General features: G+C 43.9%; 1 protein-coding gene across 5 annotated transcripts; it reads right to left on the reverse strand.

Annotated features, from left to right (window-relative positions):
* TMEM218 (transmembrane protein 218) lies at positions 1–12455 on the reverse strand. 5 transcript variants are annotated; one of them, XM_057490377.1, is made up of 6 exons: positions 12221–12247; positions 11748–11855; positions 5763–5872; positions 4781–4883; positions 453–1508; positions 1–417 (listed from the first exon to the last, which is right to left on the reverse strand). In XM_057490377.1, the coding sequence occupies exons 1-5, from the start codon at positions 12230–12232 to the stop codon at positions 1374–1376; spliced, it is 468 nt and encodes a 155-aa protein (XP_057346360.1). In that variant the 5' UTR covers positions 12233–12247; the 3' UTR covers positions 1–417; positions 453–1373. The 5 variants fall into 5 exon arrangements, with proteins under 5 accessions (XP_057346360.1, XP_036786046.1, XP_057346362.1 ...); XM_036930151.2 differs by lacking the exons at positions 11748–11855; positions 12221–12247 and adding an exon at positions 12268–12455; XM_057490379.1 differs by lacking the exon at positions 11748–11855 and having other exon boundaries at positions 12221–12241.
* Between the last annotated feature and the right edge of the window lie 293 nt (positions 12456–12748).

The raw sequence follows: 12748 nt of genomic DNA on the forward strand, positions 1-12748 counted from the left end.
ACCACCAGTTCCCTCCTCTTTTCGTTTAGAGCTTAACCCCCACTGGGGTGGCAGGACTGGGTACCTTTTTTACACCAGCAGGACCCAGGAGGGAAAGCAGAGGAGAAGTGGCCCTAACTTCCTCAAGCTCTCCTAAGTGCCACAAGTTCAGTGTGTTTTCTTTGCAGTCCAACACAGGCCCTGGTTTTGGCCACGGTTGGGTATGCACACCGGCCATTATGTGCATGCATCTTAGGCAAGTTAGTTAATCTCTTTACACGGTACTTTTTTCTACTTCAAAATGGGAATCATAATAGATTGTTGTAAAGATGAAAAAAACTGAATTTTGGGGGAACTAGTATAGTACTGGCATCTAGCATGTACTCCAGGTTCTTTTTCCAACTTGTTCTCTGGTTCATAATTTTAAGCCAGAAAATCCTTCTTCAGATAGTTCTAGGGGGTCAGAAGGACACTTCCAGAATGGAACCAGCTGCTCCACTTAATGACAAATTTCACCTGGTCAGGGATGTCAGACAGGTTCAAAGTTACATCTAATCTCTCACTAGCTTTGGAGAATGCGCTACAAAGATGAAAAGAGATGCCAATAACCCCAAATGGGCTCTTACAGTAACATAATGAGGCACTCAAAGGCCACCAAATCCTAGGAAAAAAAGAGTCCCAGAGATACAAAGTGAGACAACCAACCAGATTTTCATACCCTTCCTCCTAATCTCCAGGTAAATTTGAAATAAAGAAATATGAGATTCAGGAAGTTGTGGCCAAGAATCTGAAGTGAAAGTCACTCCTTTGGTTCTTGGCTATTGATTTATTAGAGCAGAGGGCGGTGACACCACCGCCGTTACAGAATTTTGCGGCATGACACGCATAGAATGCTCAAAACCTGAGCAGCCTTCCAACTCAGCACATCAAGTAACCCTTTGAACTTTGAGAGCCTTTCCTTTCCCAATGATCCTGACCTTGTACCTGAAAATGTCATATATTATTCAAAGGACCAGATTCTTCCATCTATCAGACAGCAGAAGCCAAAGTGCTGCTTTACCCCAAATCTACTCACTGACATCAGGATTGAAAATCTACTCTGAGCAGATCACTGCTACGATTTCCTTTTCAAAACAGATGAAAATCTGAGGTACAGGTGCTAAGAAGAAAGCAATGTCCCCCTCAGGCTGGTGAGAATCTATCTGCACAGGGACAATCTTGCAGCCCCACTTCTGGAAGCCAGGATTCGAGGGATTTGTCTTAGTGATGAATGGATATTCCTCTGAGCTTGAGGCATGAAGGCAGTCAAAACAAGGCTCCGATCACTGCCTTTCCGCCCATCAATGACACCAAAACTGAAGGAGAAACAGGGTCTCGGTTTTCCCAAACGGTGCTCAGTAGGACCGCAGTGGTTTGGCGTAGATTGGCTCCAAGATATGATGCGTTAGAACCAAAAAGAGGCTTCCAAGGAAGACAGCGATGAGGAAAGCCAGCAGGACGTAGCGGCCAATGAAAAAGGCATCCACGACCTGGGGAGGGAAACATCAAAAAGGAAATCACCGTCATCTCAGCACCCCGGCTGTGCTCGCCTGAAATCGTTGATGACTGGGCCCAGAGTCTGTTCATATTTGCAACTTCCAGTAACATCCTGCCCCCAAGTCTCCTCTGTAAACGGTCAAGAAAAGACCTTTTCTTAACTCCCTGAGCCGGAAATACAAGATAAAGAAAGGATTAGGGAAGTACTGGGAACAAATGGCTCTATTCAGGAGGCTCATAAAGCTTCATTTTGAAGATCCTGGATGAGCTCTTTTCTGTTCTGAAATCAGTTATCTGAAGGAGTTCATGAGAAGCTGGCTTGCATGGCCTTAGAAAGGCTCATTTTTTTATTATGGAGAATTTTAAACATACATGAAAATACAGTAGCATAATAAACCCCCATATACCCAAGATACAAACCCCAAAATCATCAACCTATTGTCCATTCAGGAGGTTCGTTTTCAAAATGAACTTTAAAACTTTTATCAGAAGAGTTCTGAATCCTAACATTGCTAACCCAGCACTCTAAGGGTTAGGGAAAATGGCCAGTTACCTGGGATACTAAAACACCGAGAGGATAGATAATGGGCCCAAGTCATACTGCAGGCTGCCTGGTAACCAGTCATACTTGAGGCCCCAAAGCTGTTGGTCTTTGCTGACAAAAACCTATAGTTAGTATTGGTTCACTTGTCTACTGTCCACTGCCAGGGCACTACTCTCCCGGATCCAAATGGTGGTGCTTAAGTTGGGGCAGGGAAAAGCAATTTAATCTATGGACTAATGGAGCAGCCACACAAACCATGTGACTGGGTGACTTCACAGCTTCCAGAGGCTTTGAAAACCCAGTACCTAGAAGAAAACCCAAAATACCCAAAAGGTGATTGTGGCAGACAGAAGAGTGGCCCCAGAATGTCCACATCCTAATCTCCAGAAATTGTGAATCTGATAGACTACATAGCAAAGGGAAATTAAGGTTGCTGATCAGGTGACCTTCAAATAGAGGGACTAGCCTGCATTATCCAATCCAGGTGGACCCAGTGTAACCACAGGGGTCCTTAAAATTGCAGGAGGGAGGAGGAAGACCTCAGAGAGAGAGAGACGTGAAGATGCAAGCAGAGTCGGGGAGATGCCACCTTGCTGGCTCGGAAGATGAATCAAGGTGGCCAGGAGCCACGGGCGGTCCCTAGAAGCTGGAAAGAACAAAGAAACAGGTTCTTCCCTAGAACTCCCAGAGAGGGGTACAGCCCTGCCTACCCGTGGATTTTAGCCCAGTGAGACTGATTTTGGACTTTGAACTTACAGAACTGAAAGATAATAAATCTGTGTTGTAAGCCACCGAGTTGGTGGTAATTTGTTACAGCAGCAACAGGCAACTAATACAGTGGCAACACACAGAGCACCTGCCCAGTCAAGCACTGCTGTGGTGGCTGAGATCCAAGAATGCCAAGGAGAAATGGGCTGCTCCAGAGATTACCCAACAGGCGACTTACAACAAAGGTCAGTTGGATACAACAGCTTTAACGTAACTTTGACCTTGGCTCTAGAACTGAACAAGTCTCCTGCGGGCTACGTTTGCTCGTTCGACACGTTTCACTTTTTAATTAGCCAATTAGCCAGCCTTGGGTGCAGAAGGCCCAGGTCATGTATTATTGATATGGTATTGAGCCAGCCTGCTGCAGGAGCAGTTCTCGAAACCTGAAAACAAGGTCTCCGGTTCTGCTGGTCATGCAGACGAACAAATTTTGCTCAAAGCCCATCCTTCTCTCCTGGGTCTGAAACTCGGACGACAGAAGACAGAGGAATTGAATGAAAAACAGTGTTGCTTTGTGTCCTCCCAACACTCACCTCTGCAGCAATTCAGAAATATGGTGGCCTTCTTTGCCCTCTCCCTTTACGAGGACAATGGAAGTGAGCATTTACCCCTCACCCCCAGCTCACACACATGACACTTAGACAAAGAGAGATCTTCAAATGCTGACAGAAATACCTGGCATATACAGAAATAGTTCCTTAAATGTGTGTGGTATTTCCCTGGGACTTTTCAGAACCAGTTTCCTCCCTTTTGCTGTGGTTAGTCCTCGATAGAGTTGGAAATGTGTGCCCAATTTTTGTTCAGAAGTTGTTATGTAATTTTGTGTACTGTTGTCTAGTGTCAAAAGAGTCACCACGAATCCTTGGCCCCTAATATTCTGCTCAGTCCCCACGATGAAGGCTTTGCAGACAGACCTCAATCCTTGCCCTGCCTCTTCCTTTATGTATGACTTTGAGCAACTTACTTTAACCTCTTACAGCTCCAGTGTCCATACCTATAAAATGAGTATAATAATAGTACCTACATCACGCTATTAGGGTGTCTTGAGGTCTAAATGACAGAATGCGAACAACATGCTCAGTACAGGACTTTGCACACAATAATCCCTTAAAACAACATTAGCTATTATTGTTGCTACTTAAGAAATTAAAATGGAGGTTGAGAAGCAAGAAGCTGCTAGAAGGAGTAACGGGACACAAGAAATCAATACTATAACCAAGATCTTAGGGCTCTGAGACCAGCGGAGCATGGTAAAGCCAAGCCCGCTCAGCACTGAAAAGAATGGGGGGTGGGTCTCCAGAGAAGGACTAGGAAATGATAAAAATCTATTTAGAGGTGGGTGTTGTTGGCACGTGTGGTTCCAGGAAGGCAGCCCAAGGGCTCTCCCAGAAGACCACTAGTATTGAATCCATCTATTGCCAGACTTTGGCTTCCTAGAGAAATGTTTGTCTTTCCTCACTACACCTCCCTATGAAGAGTATTTCCTCACATCACAAGTGGCAACGATGAAACACGTGGAGATGGCGGCTGCACAAATGCCGGCCTGCATCAGAGCTTCTGAGCCCCAGCTACGAGGAATGGGGACAGTTCACTTCAGGACCAGGCCTTTTCCTGTTCCTCACACATTTTCTCTTTCTCTGACTCTACAGCATAAGGTCGCTTTGGGACCCACTGCTCATTCAACTTGATGCAAACCGGAGATGGGAGCAAATCAGGCAAATAACTGCCTGAGGTGCAGCAAGTGGAAATCAGAATAGGATTCTTTTCCCGGGTGAAGGGGGCAGGGATTTAAAATGCCCTCTGAGCTTTGTCCATCCTTATTTAAACCTCGCATTTCTGCTACCACATCGCAGCCAGCGCGATGCCAGGGGACACCACGGGGCAGGCTGGAAGCCTAGACCAAGGGCAGCAAGAGTTACAAGTCAGGCGACAAAAGAAAACCAACAGTTTTACCTTCGTTTCGACCTCTGGGGCTGGGGCTTCACTGGCCCTGGGGAGAAGCAGCAGAACGGATGTGATGATCAGAGCACCGAGGAAGGCAAAAATGACAGAGAACCTGGAGTCAGAAGACAAGATTGTGAAAAGCACTGTTCACAGTTTCCTCTCTGATCAGTTAGGCCTGGACTAGCTCTTCCCTGGGGCCAAAATTCTTATGCTTCAGTCCATTAACAAGGCCCAGGGACCTGCTGTCCACACAGCCCAGTGGATTTAGAAATGTTTCTCCTTCATCCCAAAGCCCTTCTTCGGAAACAGGCACCACCAGCTGGATGCATTTCTGTGCATCCCAGGTAACTCTAAACTCCTAAGAATGGAATTAGTGGTTTCAGTTTTGCCCCTGCACAGTCATAATCATGACAAATCAGAGTGGTCCCTCCCTCATCCCCACTTCTGTGCTGGTTCTCAGACCTGGATACTTAAGGAAATGATGTAGCTTCGCGGCCTCATACTGACACTGGCTGGCCAGGGTGCAGCTCTGCAGTGCCGTTAGAGTCCCTCAGGGCCTGACTCTGTTCTGGAGTCAAAGCCTACAGAGAGCTGCCCAAGTCCTCTAGGGCTTCTTCAGTTTCCCTGGGCCCCGGTCTAGGGCCTCAGGGACTGGTCCAAGCATCCATCACAAATCTGAACAGTTAAGAGACACATGCATGTCCCACCCAAGAAACCCCACAGGTAGTGCAGCTTTTCTTCTCATCACTTGTGGCCCCCCACCGTCTCCTCTGCTGTGAGAACTGCCAATACCCCTTTCCCTTCTCCTCCCCTCTCTGCCTCAGAGCACAAGTAAGCAGTTAGTGCTTATGTCAAGAGGCTAAAATGCAACTCACTCGAACTGCCAGTAACTACAAAAATGATGGTCTGAATTCTAAATATCTCCTGAGCTTCCGCGAGCTCGCTTCTAATTGCCCTTACCTGGGACTGCCAGCTGGAGAGAATGCCTTACCTAGCAACACCGGAGGACCTGGAGAACAGCACGCACAGGAGCAGAACCAGCACCCAGAGCAGGGCTAGGATGAACACGCCGGCCCCCAGGCCCAGTACGGTGCCGGCCATCTGTGGAGACAGGAGGCTGAGGCTGCACCCCACCCGGCCCGCCCCGGCGGGTGAGGGGTCCCCAGGGCTCTGGGGCTGCCTGCCGTCCACATGCCCCTGGGTCTTAGGATGTTGTTCAGACAAAGGCAGAAAGTCTGAACTCACTATGGGGAATTTGTGATGACTGGTGTGGCAGGAGGATTCATGAATGTAGGCCTTCGGGAATGTCGAGTTCTTTAACAGGAAGGAGAAATTTAGGAGCCCACACCTTTCTTTTTGGTGAGGGTGGAGAAGTTGCTTTCTTCTGTGTTGGGGGTCACTTCCCGTTTGGTATCTGAGTTCCAATCTGTCCTCCCCCAACGCACAGCAGAAAGCTACTCTCCCTTGATATAAAACCCTAACTGAAGGCTGTGAAGGCCCCCGGACCCGAGGTGAAGCGGTCACGTTAAGTCTGCAGCGAGAGCCACGTCTCAGTGAGCAATCACAGGACGGAAATGTGCTGCTCCATTGTTGAGTTTCTATTCACAGCAGAAAGAAACTCCTAAATCCTTGAAGAAGAAGAGAAACAAGAACCATCCCGATCTGCGAGCATCCCCTGTGCGCCGAGGCCCTCACAAGCATGTCGCTTAATCAGGGCAGATGAAGTCTCAGGCCCACCGAGAACTGAGAACAAGGCATGAAGATAAGTCCTGAAAGGGCTCGCCTGTCTCTGGAATAGGGACTCAAAAACTCGCTGCTGACTCAGTTGGAAGAACGCTGGCCAAGAGCTTCAGGCCGTGGGTGAAAAAGGAATGAGAAATCAGAATCTCAACCCTGCTTCACATCCAGGTGTGGGGTTCCAGGCACACTACCCATACAGCATGGGAGTCCTGAGTAGTACCGAGTAGTAAGGTCAACATGAAAAACCGACTAATGGTGAACAACCCAAAGGCTCCCGGCAGAGAGGCATGCCACCGCAGGTCGGCGTGCAAGGCTCCCACGAAAGTGCATGTAAGATAAAGATGTTTTCAGACATACAGACTGAAAGGGGGTTCGTCTCTCAGAGATACATTTCAGCAAGAAGGAAAATGAACCAGGAAAGAAGGCATCAAGCATAAGGAGGAATGGTGGGAAAACACTGGGAAATACTGACAGTAAAGATTTCTGTAATGACAAGGGCTCATTTTTTGAGGAGTTAAAAACAAGGAAGAAGTAAAGTATTTGTCAACCGTTATTAGGCAGATGAGAAAGGAGAGTTCAAAGTTAAATCATCGTCTGGTTATCATTTTGCTCTGGAGAAGGTAAGTTAATCATCACCTATAGACTTTGTTAAGCTAAACATGCATGTTAAAAAATGTACAGGTAAACACCAAATAACAGAAATAGGATGAGTAACTTCCATACAAGTAGAATGAAAAAAATAATGGAGGGAAGCTGAAGGCAAGAGGAGAAAGAAACAAAGAAAAGACAAGGAAAATAGAAAATCCAAAATAAGCCTGAAAAACCCAAATATAATAGTAATCACAGTAAATGCAAATAGATTGTTCTTGACTATTAAGAGATTCTCATATTGGATTAAAAAACCCCAGCTCTTTACAAAAACTGAACAGAAAGCATAATGAGAGAAAACAAAGAGATTGAAAAAGACAAAAAGCAAATACTAACAAAACGAAAACAAGGAGGGAAGAGGAAATGGGGAGTTGATCAATGGATACAGAGCTTCGGTTCTGCAAGATCAAATAGTCCCAGAGGTCTGTTGCACAACAATGTGAATATACTTTACACTACAGAACTGAACACTTAAAAATGGTTAAGATGATAAATATTATGTATGTGTTTTTTACCACAATTTTAAAAAAAGCAAAACAAAATACAATTGAGAGAAACAATATTATTATCCAAGTAAATAGAATGTAGATCTTTGAAAAATTTAGTAACAGTCACAAAGGAATATTTCAACAAAAAGATACAGCTCAAAACAAATATGAACCTAAAACAAAGCCTCAAAATCTATAAAGCCAAAACTGACAGAATCACTGCAAGCAATGGACACACTCACAAATTTAGGGGGAGATTTTAGATACCTTTCTCAGAAATCCATAGATGGAGCAGATAAAAAGAAGAGTAAATACTTGACAAAGAGGATATACAAATGGCTAATACATATGTGAAAAGGTGCTCAATTCCGTTAGTCATCAGGAAATTGCAAATGAAAACCTAAGTGCAGTACCTCTAGATACCCGCAGAATGGCTAAAATGAAAATGACAGACAACACTAAGTGTTTCCAGGGATGTGGAATAACTGGAACCCTAATTCAAACAAACCAAATGCAAAAACCCTTTTATGAGACAACTGAGGAAATCTGAACAGTATCTGGATATTTGACGATATATGAGGGAATTGCTATTTATTTTTTTAAGTGAAAAATATTCTTTAAAAATGTGATGGTATTGTGGTCAGTCATATTGCTAAAAGATTATATGACATACAAATCTACACACACACACATAACACAGGTAACAGAAAGTGATGTCTGAGAACTTCATAATTTCCAGGGCAGAGGATGTGAGGGGTCATGAGTTACTTGTTGAAGCCAGTGATGAGTATGACTATTTGCTACACTGTTTTTTATACTTTTGAATGTATTTGAAACTTTCATAATAAAAAGATGTGTGCATATATAAATTAAATAAATCCCCCAAAGTGATGTGGAAGATTTTTATAGAAGAACTTTATTCATAGATATTTTTTTAAAAAAACCAAAAAACCTGAGTGAAGAAACAAAACAGACCCAAAAAGAGAATGTACCTGTTCCTGGATGGGATGATTCCATATTGAAAGATCTCAATTTTCTTTATCTATCAATTCAATATATGTCCTACCAAAATCTCAAAATAATTTTTTGTGGAACTTGTGGAACTTGAAAAAGGATCCTAAATTCATATGGAAGAGCAAAAGCCCAAGAATAGAGAAAACAATTTTAAGAACTCGAATGGAAACTTGCCTTGTTACCAACTGCTGCAAAACACATTATAAAACCAAGGTAATTAAAACAGTGTGATAGTGGCATAAAGACACATGAGCCCATGGAATAAAATAGAGAACCCAGAAACAGAGCCATGCATTTATGAGAACTCTGTACAGGACAGAGTTGGCCTTATGATTCAGCGGGTAAAGGAGTTCATAGATGATATTGAGACAAATGATGATCCAATCAGAAAGTAATAAAATTAGACCTCTAGCTCCTATACAGAAGCCAATTTTAAATGGAAAGTAATTCATAATAAAACAGCATATGTTTAAATATACAAATGTTCAGGCTGACTACACTAGAATACATAATGAAGTGGAGCACTCAGATGCTTGCACCTAAACTTAGAACCACCACGAATGCAAAAGCCACCATTGCAGGCTGATGCAGGTGTGTTGTATGGCAACTCAAATACCACGAGCTGGCTGCCTTCAGTTACATGATTTTCTGGAGTGATGAATAACTCTTGTAAAAGTTCCAAAACATAAATAAGTATAATTTCCCCTTGATTTACATTTTGAGTTGCATTCCTGGAAATTTTACTATATTAAACTGTGCCAAAAAAATACATTATGTTTATGCCAAAAAATGGAGTTAAGTTATAAGCTTGGATTATAAATGAGTATCCTGCGGGATACTCAAAAACTGTGCAGGATATGGGACAATTCTCCATTGTGAGGGACTGCCTATGCACTGTGGAATCTTGCATCCCCAGCGCTGCTCTGTAAACCCCTGTGTGCCTCCAAAATCACAATAATAACCAAATATGCCCTCATGAATTCCAAAATGACCAAACAGGCAATACCACCCCCTTGGAGGACCACTGTTCCAGAAAAACTCTTGCATAAAGAGACATGTACAAGGATGTTCATTGCAGCCTCATTTATTCAGAATAGCAAAACATCTGGAAAAAACTAAAGTCCATCAATAAGGGAATGGATCTGATATTATATACTCATAATGAACACTTAAAATGAATGAACTTGATCTAGCTGCATTGACATGAATATATCTCAAAAACAGTGTTGAGTGATAGAAGCAAGCTGCAAAATGAAGCCCACGGTATGATACTACCTGTATTTTAAAAATTAAACCTAAATAGTAATATTGTTTATTATGTACATATATACAATGTACTTTATACATATATAAAAACATGGGCATGAATGATGCACAACAATTTCAGAAAAGTGTTTGCCTCTGGGGAGGAGGGAAGGGAGGAGAATGGGGCCAGGAAAGAGTAGAGAAGGGATCTGAACTGAAAAAATAAAAAATATAAGCGAATGTTTCAAAATGTTAATATTTGTAATTTAGTCGGTAGGGCATAGATATTTGTTGTACTACCAGTGTAATATTCTCTATTTTTGAAAATTTTTTAGATAATTCGTGATTTTTAAATAGGTAACTGAGTGCCTATGAATTGACATCAGAGACCAGAGACTGGTAGCCAATAAGAAGATGATTCCAGTTCTCCAGGTATGAGATGATGAGGGTCTCAACTCCAGTCCTAGCCATGGAAATGTGAAGTCAAGGGAGAAGGCACAGGTTTCCTGATTGGTTGACTGAGCTGATGGTACTGCCCTTAACAACATAACTAGTTAAATTTAATTGCTGCTGTTTGGGATATTGCACAAAACCTGTAAAACTTGGACCAACTCTAACACAGTGCAAATAGTAGTTGAAGCTGGTATCATTAGAAACATTGCCTTTCAATCCCCCATAGAAGCTTAAAAGTTCATGAGACATTGGGTTCCATGTATGGCATGGCTTTACAGTAATGAGACAAATATCCCCAAGCTCTTGTAAGAATGAGGCTCATCACTTTATAACCAAACTGAATATTTTCTTACTAAGCACAGAAAGGAAGGGCTAGACAGAGTGCTGTTGTGGGAGAGAAGTGAACATCCGTATTTTAGCTTATTAATTCAGTGTGAGACCAATACTTGTAATTATTTCCCATACTTGAACAGCTAAATTACTGAGTAAAATATGATAAAAATAAAAAACAACAGGGTTCCTATTTAATGTCCAGGCCTTTTTCAAACCTCCTGAGAACCGATGATTTAGTCAACCTGGTTTCCAGAGTAAGTCCATTTACTTAATGCCTGTGATGTTTAAAGCAAATAGACTAGAGTCAGAATAAAATAAGGTCTAAATTTGAACACCTTGCTTAGTAGTTGACGACAAGAGCAACTACAGGGCTAACTTTTTCCATCTGGGATTATGCTGTGAGATTTTTCTTTGAAGAGAGTTTGTCCAATACTGTTTAGAGGTATGTGTAATGGGCTCTTCATTCGTTTAGCAATTGGCTCTATGCACCCTTTCACCCAGCTCTCAGAGAAAACTTACAGAGAGGCATTCATGAAGGTGCCTGACCCCTACATAGGCAGCCTATTGGATTAAAAATACACTGCTCACCACCACACTGTCCATCATGTGTGAGAGAGAATACTAGAGGCTACTACAAGATGACTTACTGTCCAGTACAAATGTGGATTCCATGGAGGGTAACCTAAGTTGCTGGTGGTGGGTGTTAGATATCTCACCATTCCCAGATGTTCAGACTCAAGCCTTTGAAAAGCAGCAGAAAACAACGGGTTACAGGACTGAGTTGCCTTTCCTGAAGTTTCCTTTTCACTTTCCTTAATAGCTGTTAGGAACCTTCAAAAATAATTGAGGGGTGTGTGTAGCTTTCACACTTCAATTTTTCTATTTTAAACACTTCACTATGGTTTGGATTTTAAAATATGAGGATATTACCTCTACTTTTGTAATTAATTACAATGCAAGTCTGGAAAAAATAAATTGCTGAGCTAGCTAAGTGCCATTGGTGTGGCATCATCTCTTGATACACTGACAGAAAAGGAAGATCAGTGGATCCACACCTTTTCTTCCACCTTTTTCCTGGGCGGTGTTTCGATTTGCAAGCGCCACAGCGATCGTGTGTCTTCAGCCGCATCACCCAGGGCTCCCAGGACAGCAGCACTCCACTGCTGAGGTGGAACATTCCAGTAAGTAGGACTCTACCTTCTCTTCCAAGCCCTACTGTTGATTCAAACTGGCGACAAGAGAACAGTGCCCCCAGGTCTCATCTTAGAATGTTCGCCCCGCTATGTCCCAGTAGTTGAACAGATGAAGGTTTCGGTCATAAGCTATTAGAATCGATCGCTGACATTTCACTTTCTAAGGTGCGTGAGCAATAAAACTTTCCTTCCTTCCTTGCCCCAGATAAGTATTTATTGGCCTTCGGGCCTCGGGTCCAGATCAGCGGTCAGGGTCACTGAGCGGTCCACCCACGCCTTCTCCCAGCCTGCTCAGCCCCAGCATCCGCTCTCCGCGGACGCCCCACTTTGCTCACCTCCAGCCGCATCACCGGGCTCTCCCTCTACCCGGCCCCCTACTCACACTTCACGATCCGGCCGGTTCCAGCCCACAGGGTCTTTGGTCTACTTAGGGCGAATCACAAGTGGGCTTTCATTCAGGCGATTCCGGATTCGCTAATCAGCGCCGCGCTTTCAGCGTCTGGCTACCCCCTCACTTGCTTCTGCACGCTGCGGCTCCAGGCAACGCCGAGCGTGCTGGGTGGGCACGTCGCGTCTCGTTAAGCCCTCCGATTGGTCGGTGCTTTTGGTCCTGAGACCGGCCTTCAATTGGGCCCAGGAAGTCCTGGCTTTCATCTCCCTTCCCACCTCTGTCAATCACACCATCTCTTCTGTAACTCAGAGGAACATTGGTCAATATAGCCGGAGGGCGGGTTGTTAGGCGGAAGAGAGCTGCTTCTCCCGGCCTCCATCGCTGTTGCCATGGAGACTGCACAGCCCAACTCTGAAGCCAAGGGGCCGGGCAGCAACCTGCCCCCATGTCGGAGTTCGGAGATCTCTATAGC

Source organism: Manis pentadactyla, chromosome 13 (assembly GCF_030020395.1).
Source record: "Manis pentadactyla isolate mManPen7 chromosome 13, mManPen7.hap1, whole genome shotgun sequence".
Taxonomy (NCBI): Eukaryota; Metazoa; Chordata; class Mammalia; order Pholidota; family Manidae; genus Manis; species Manis pentadactyla.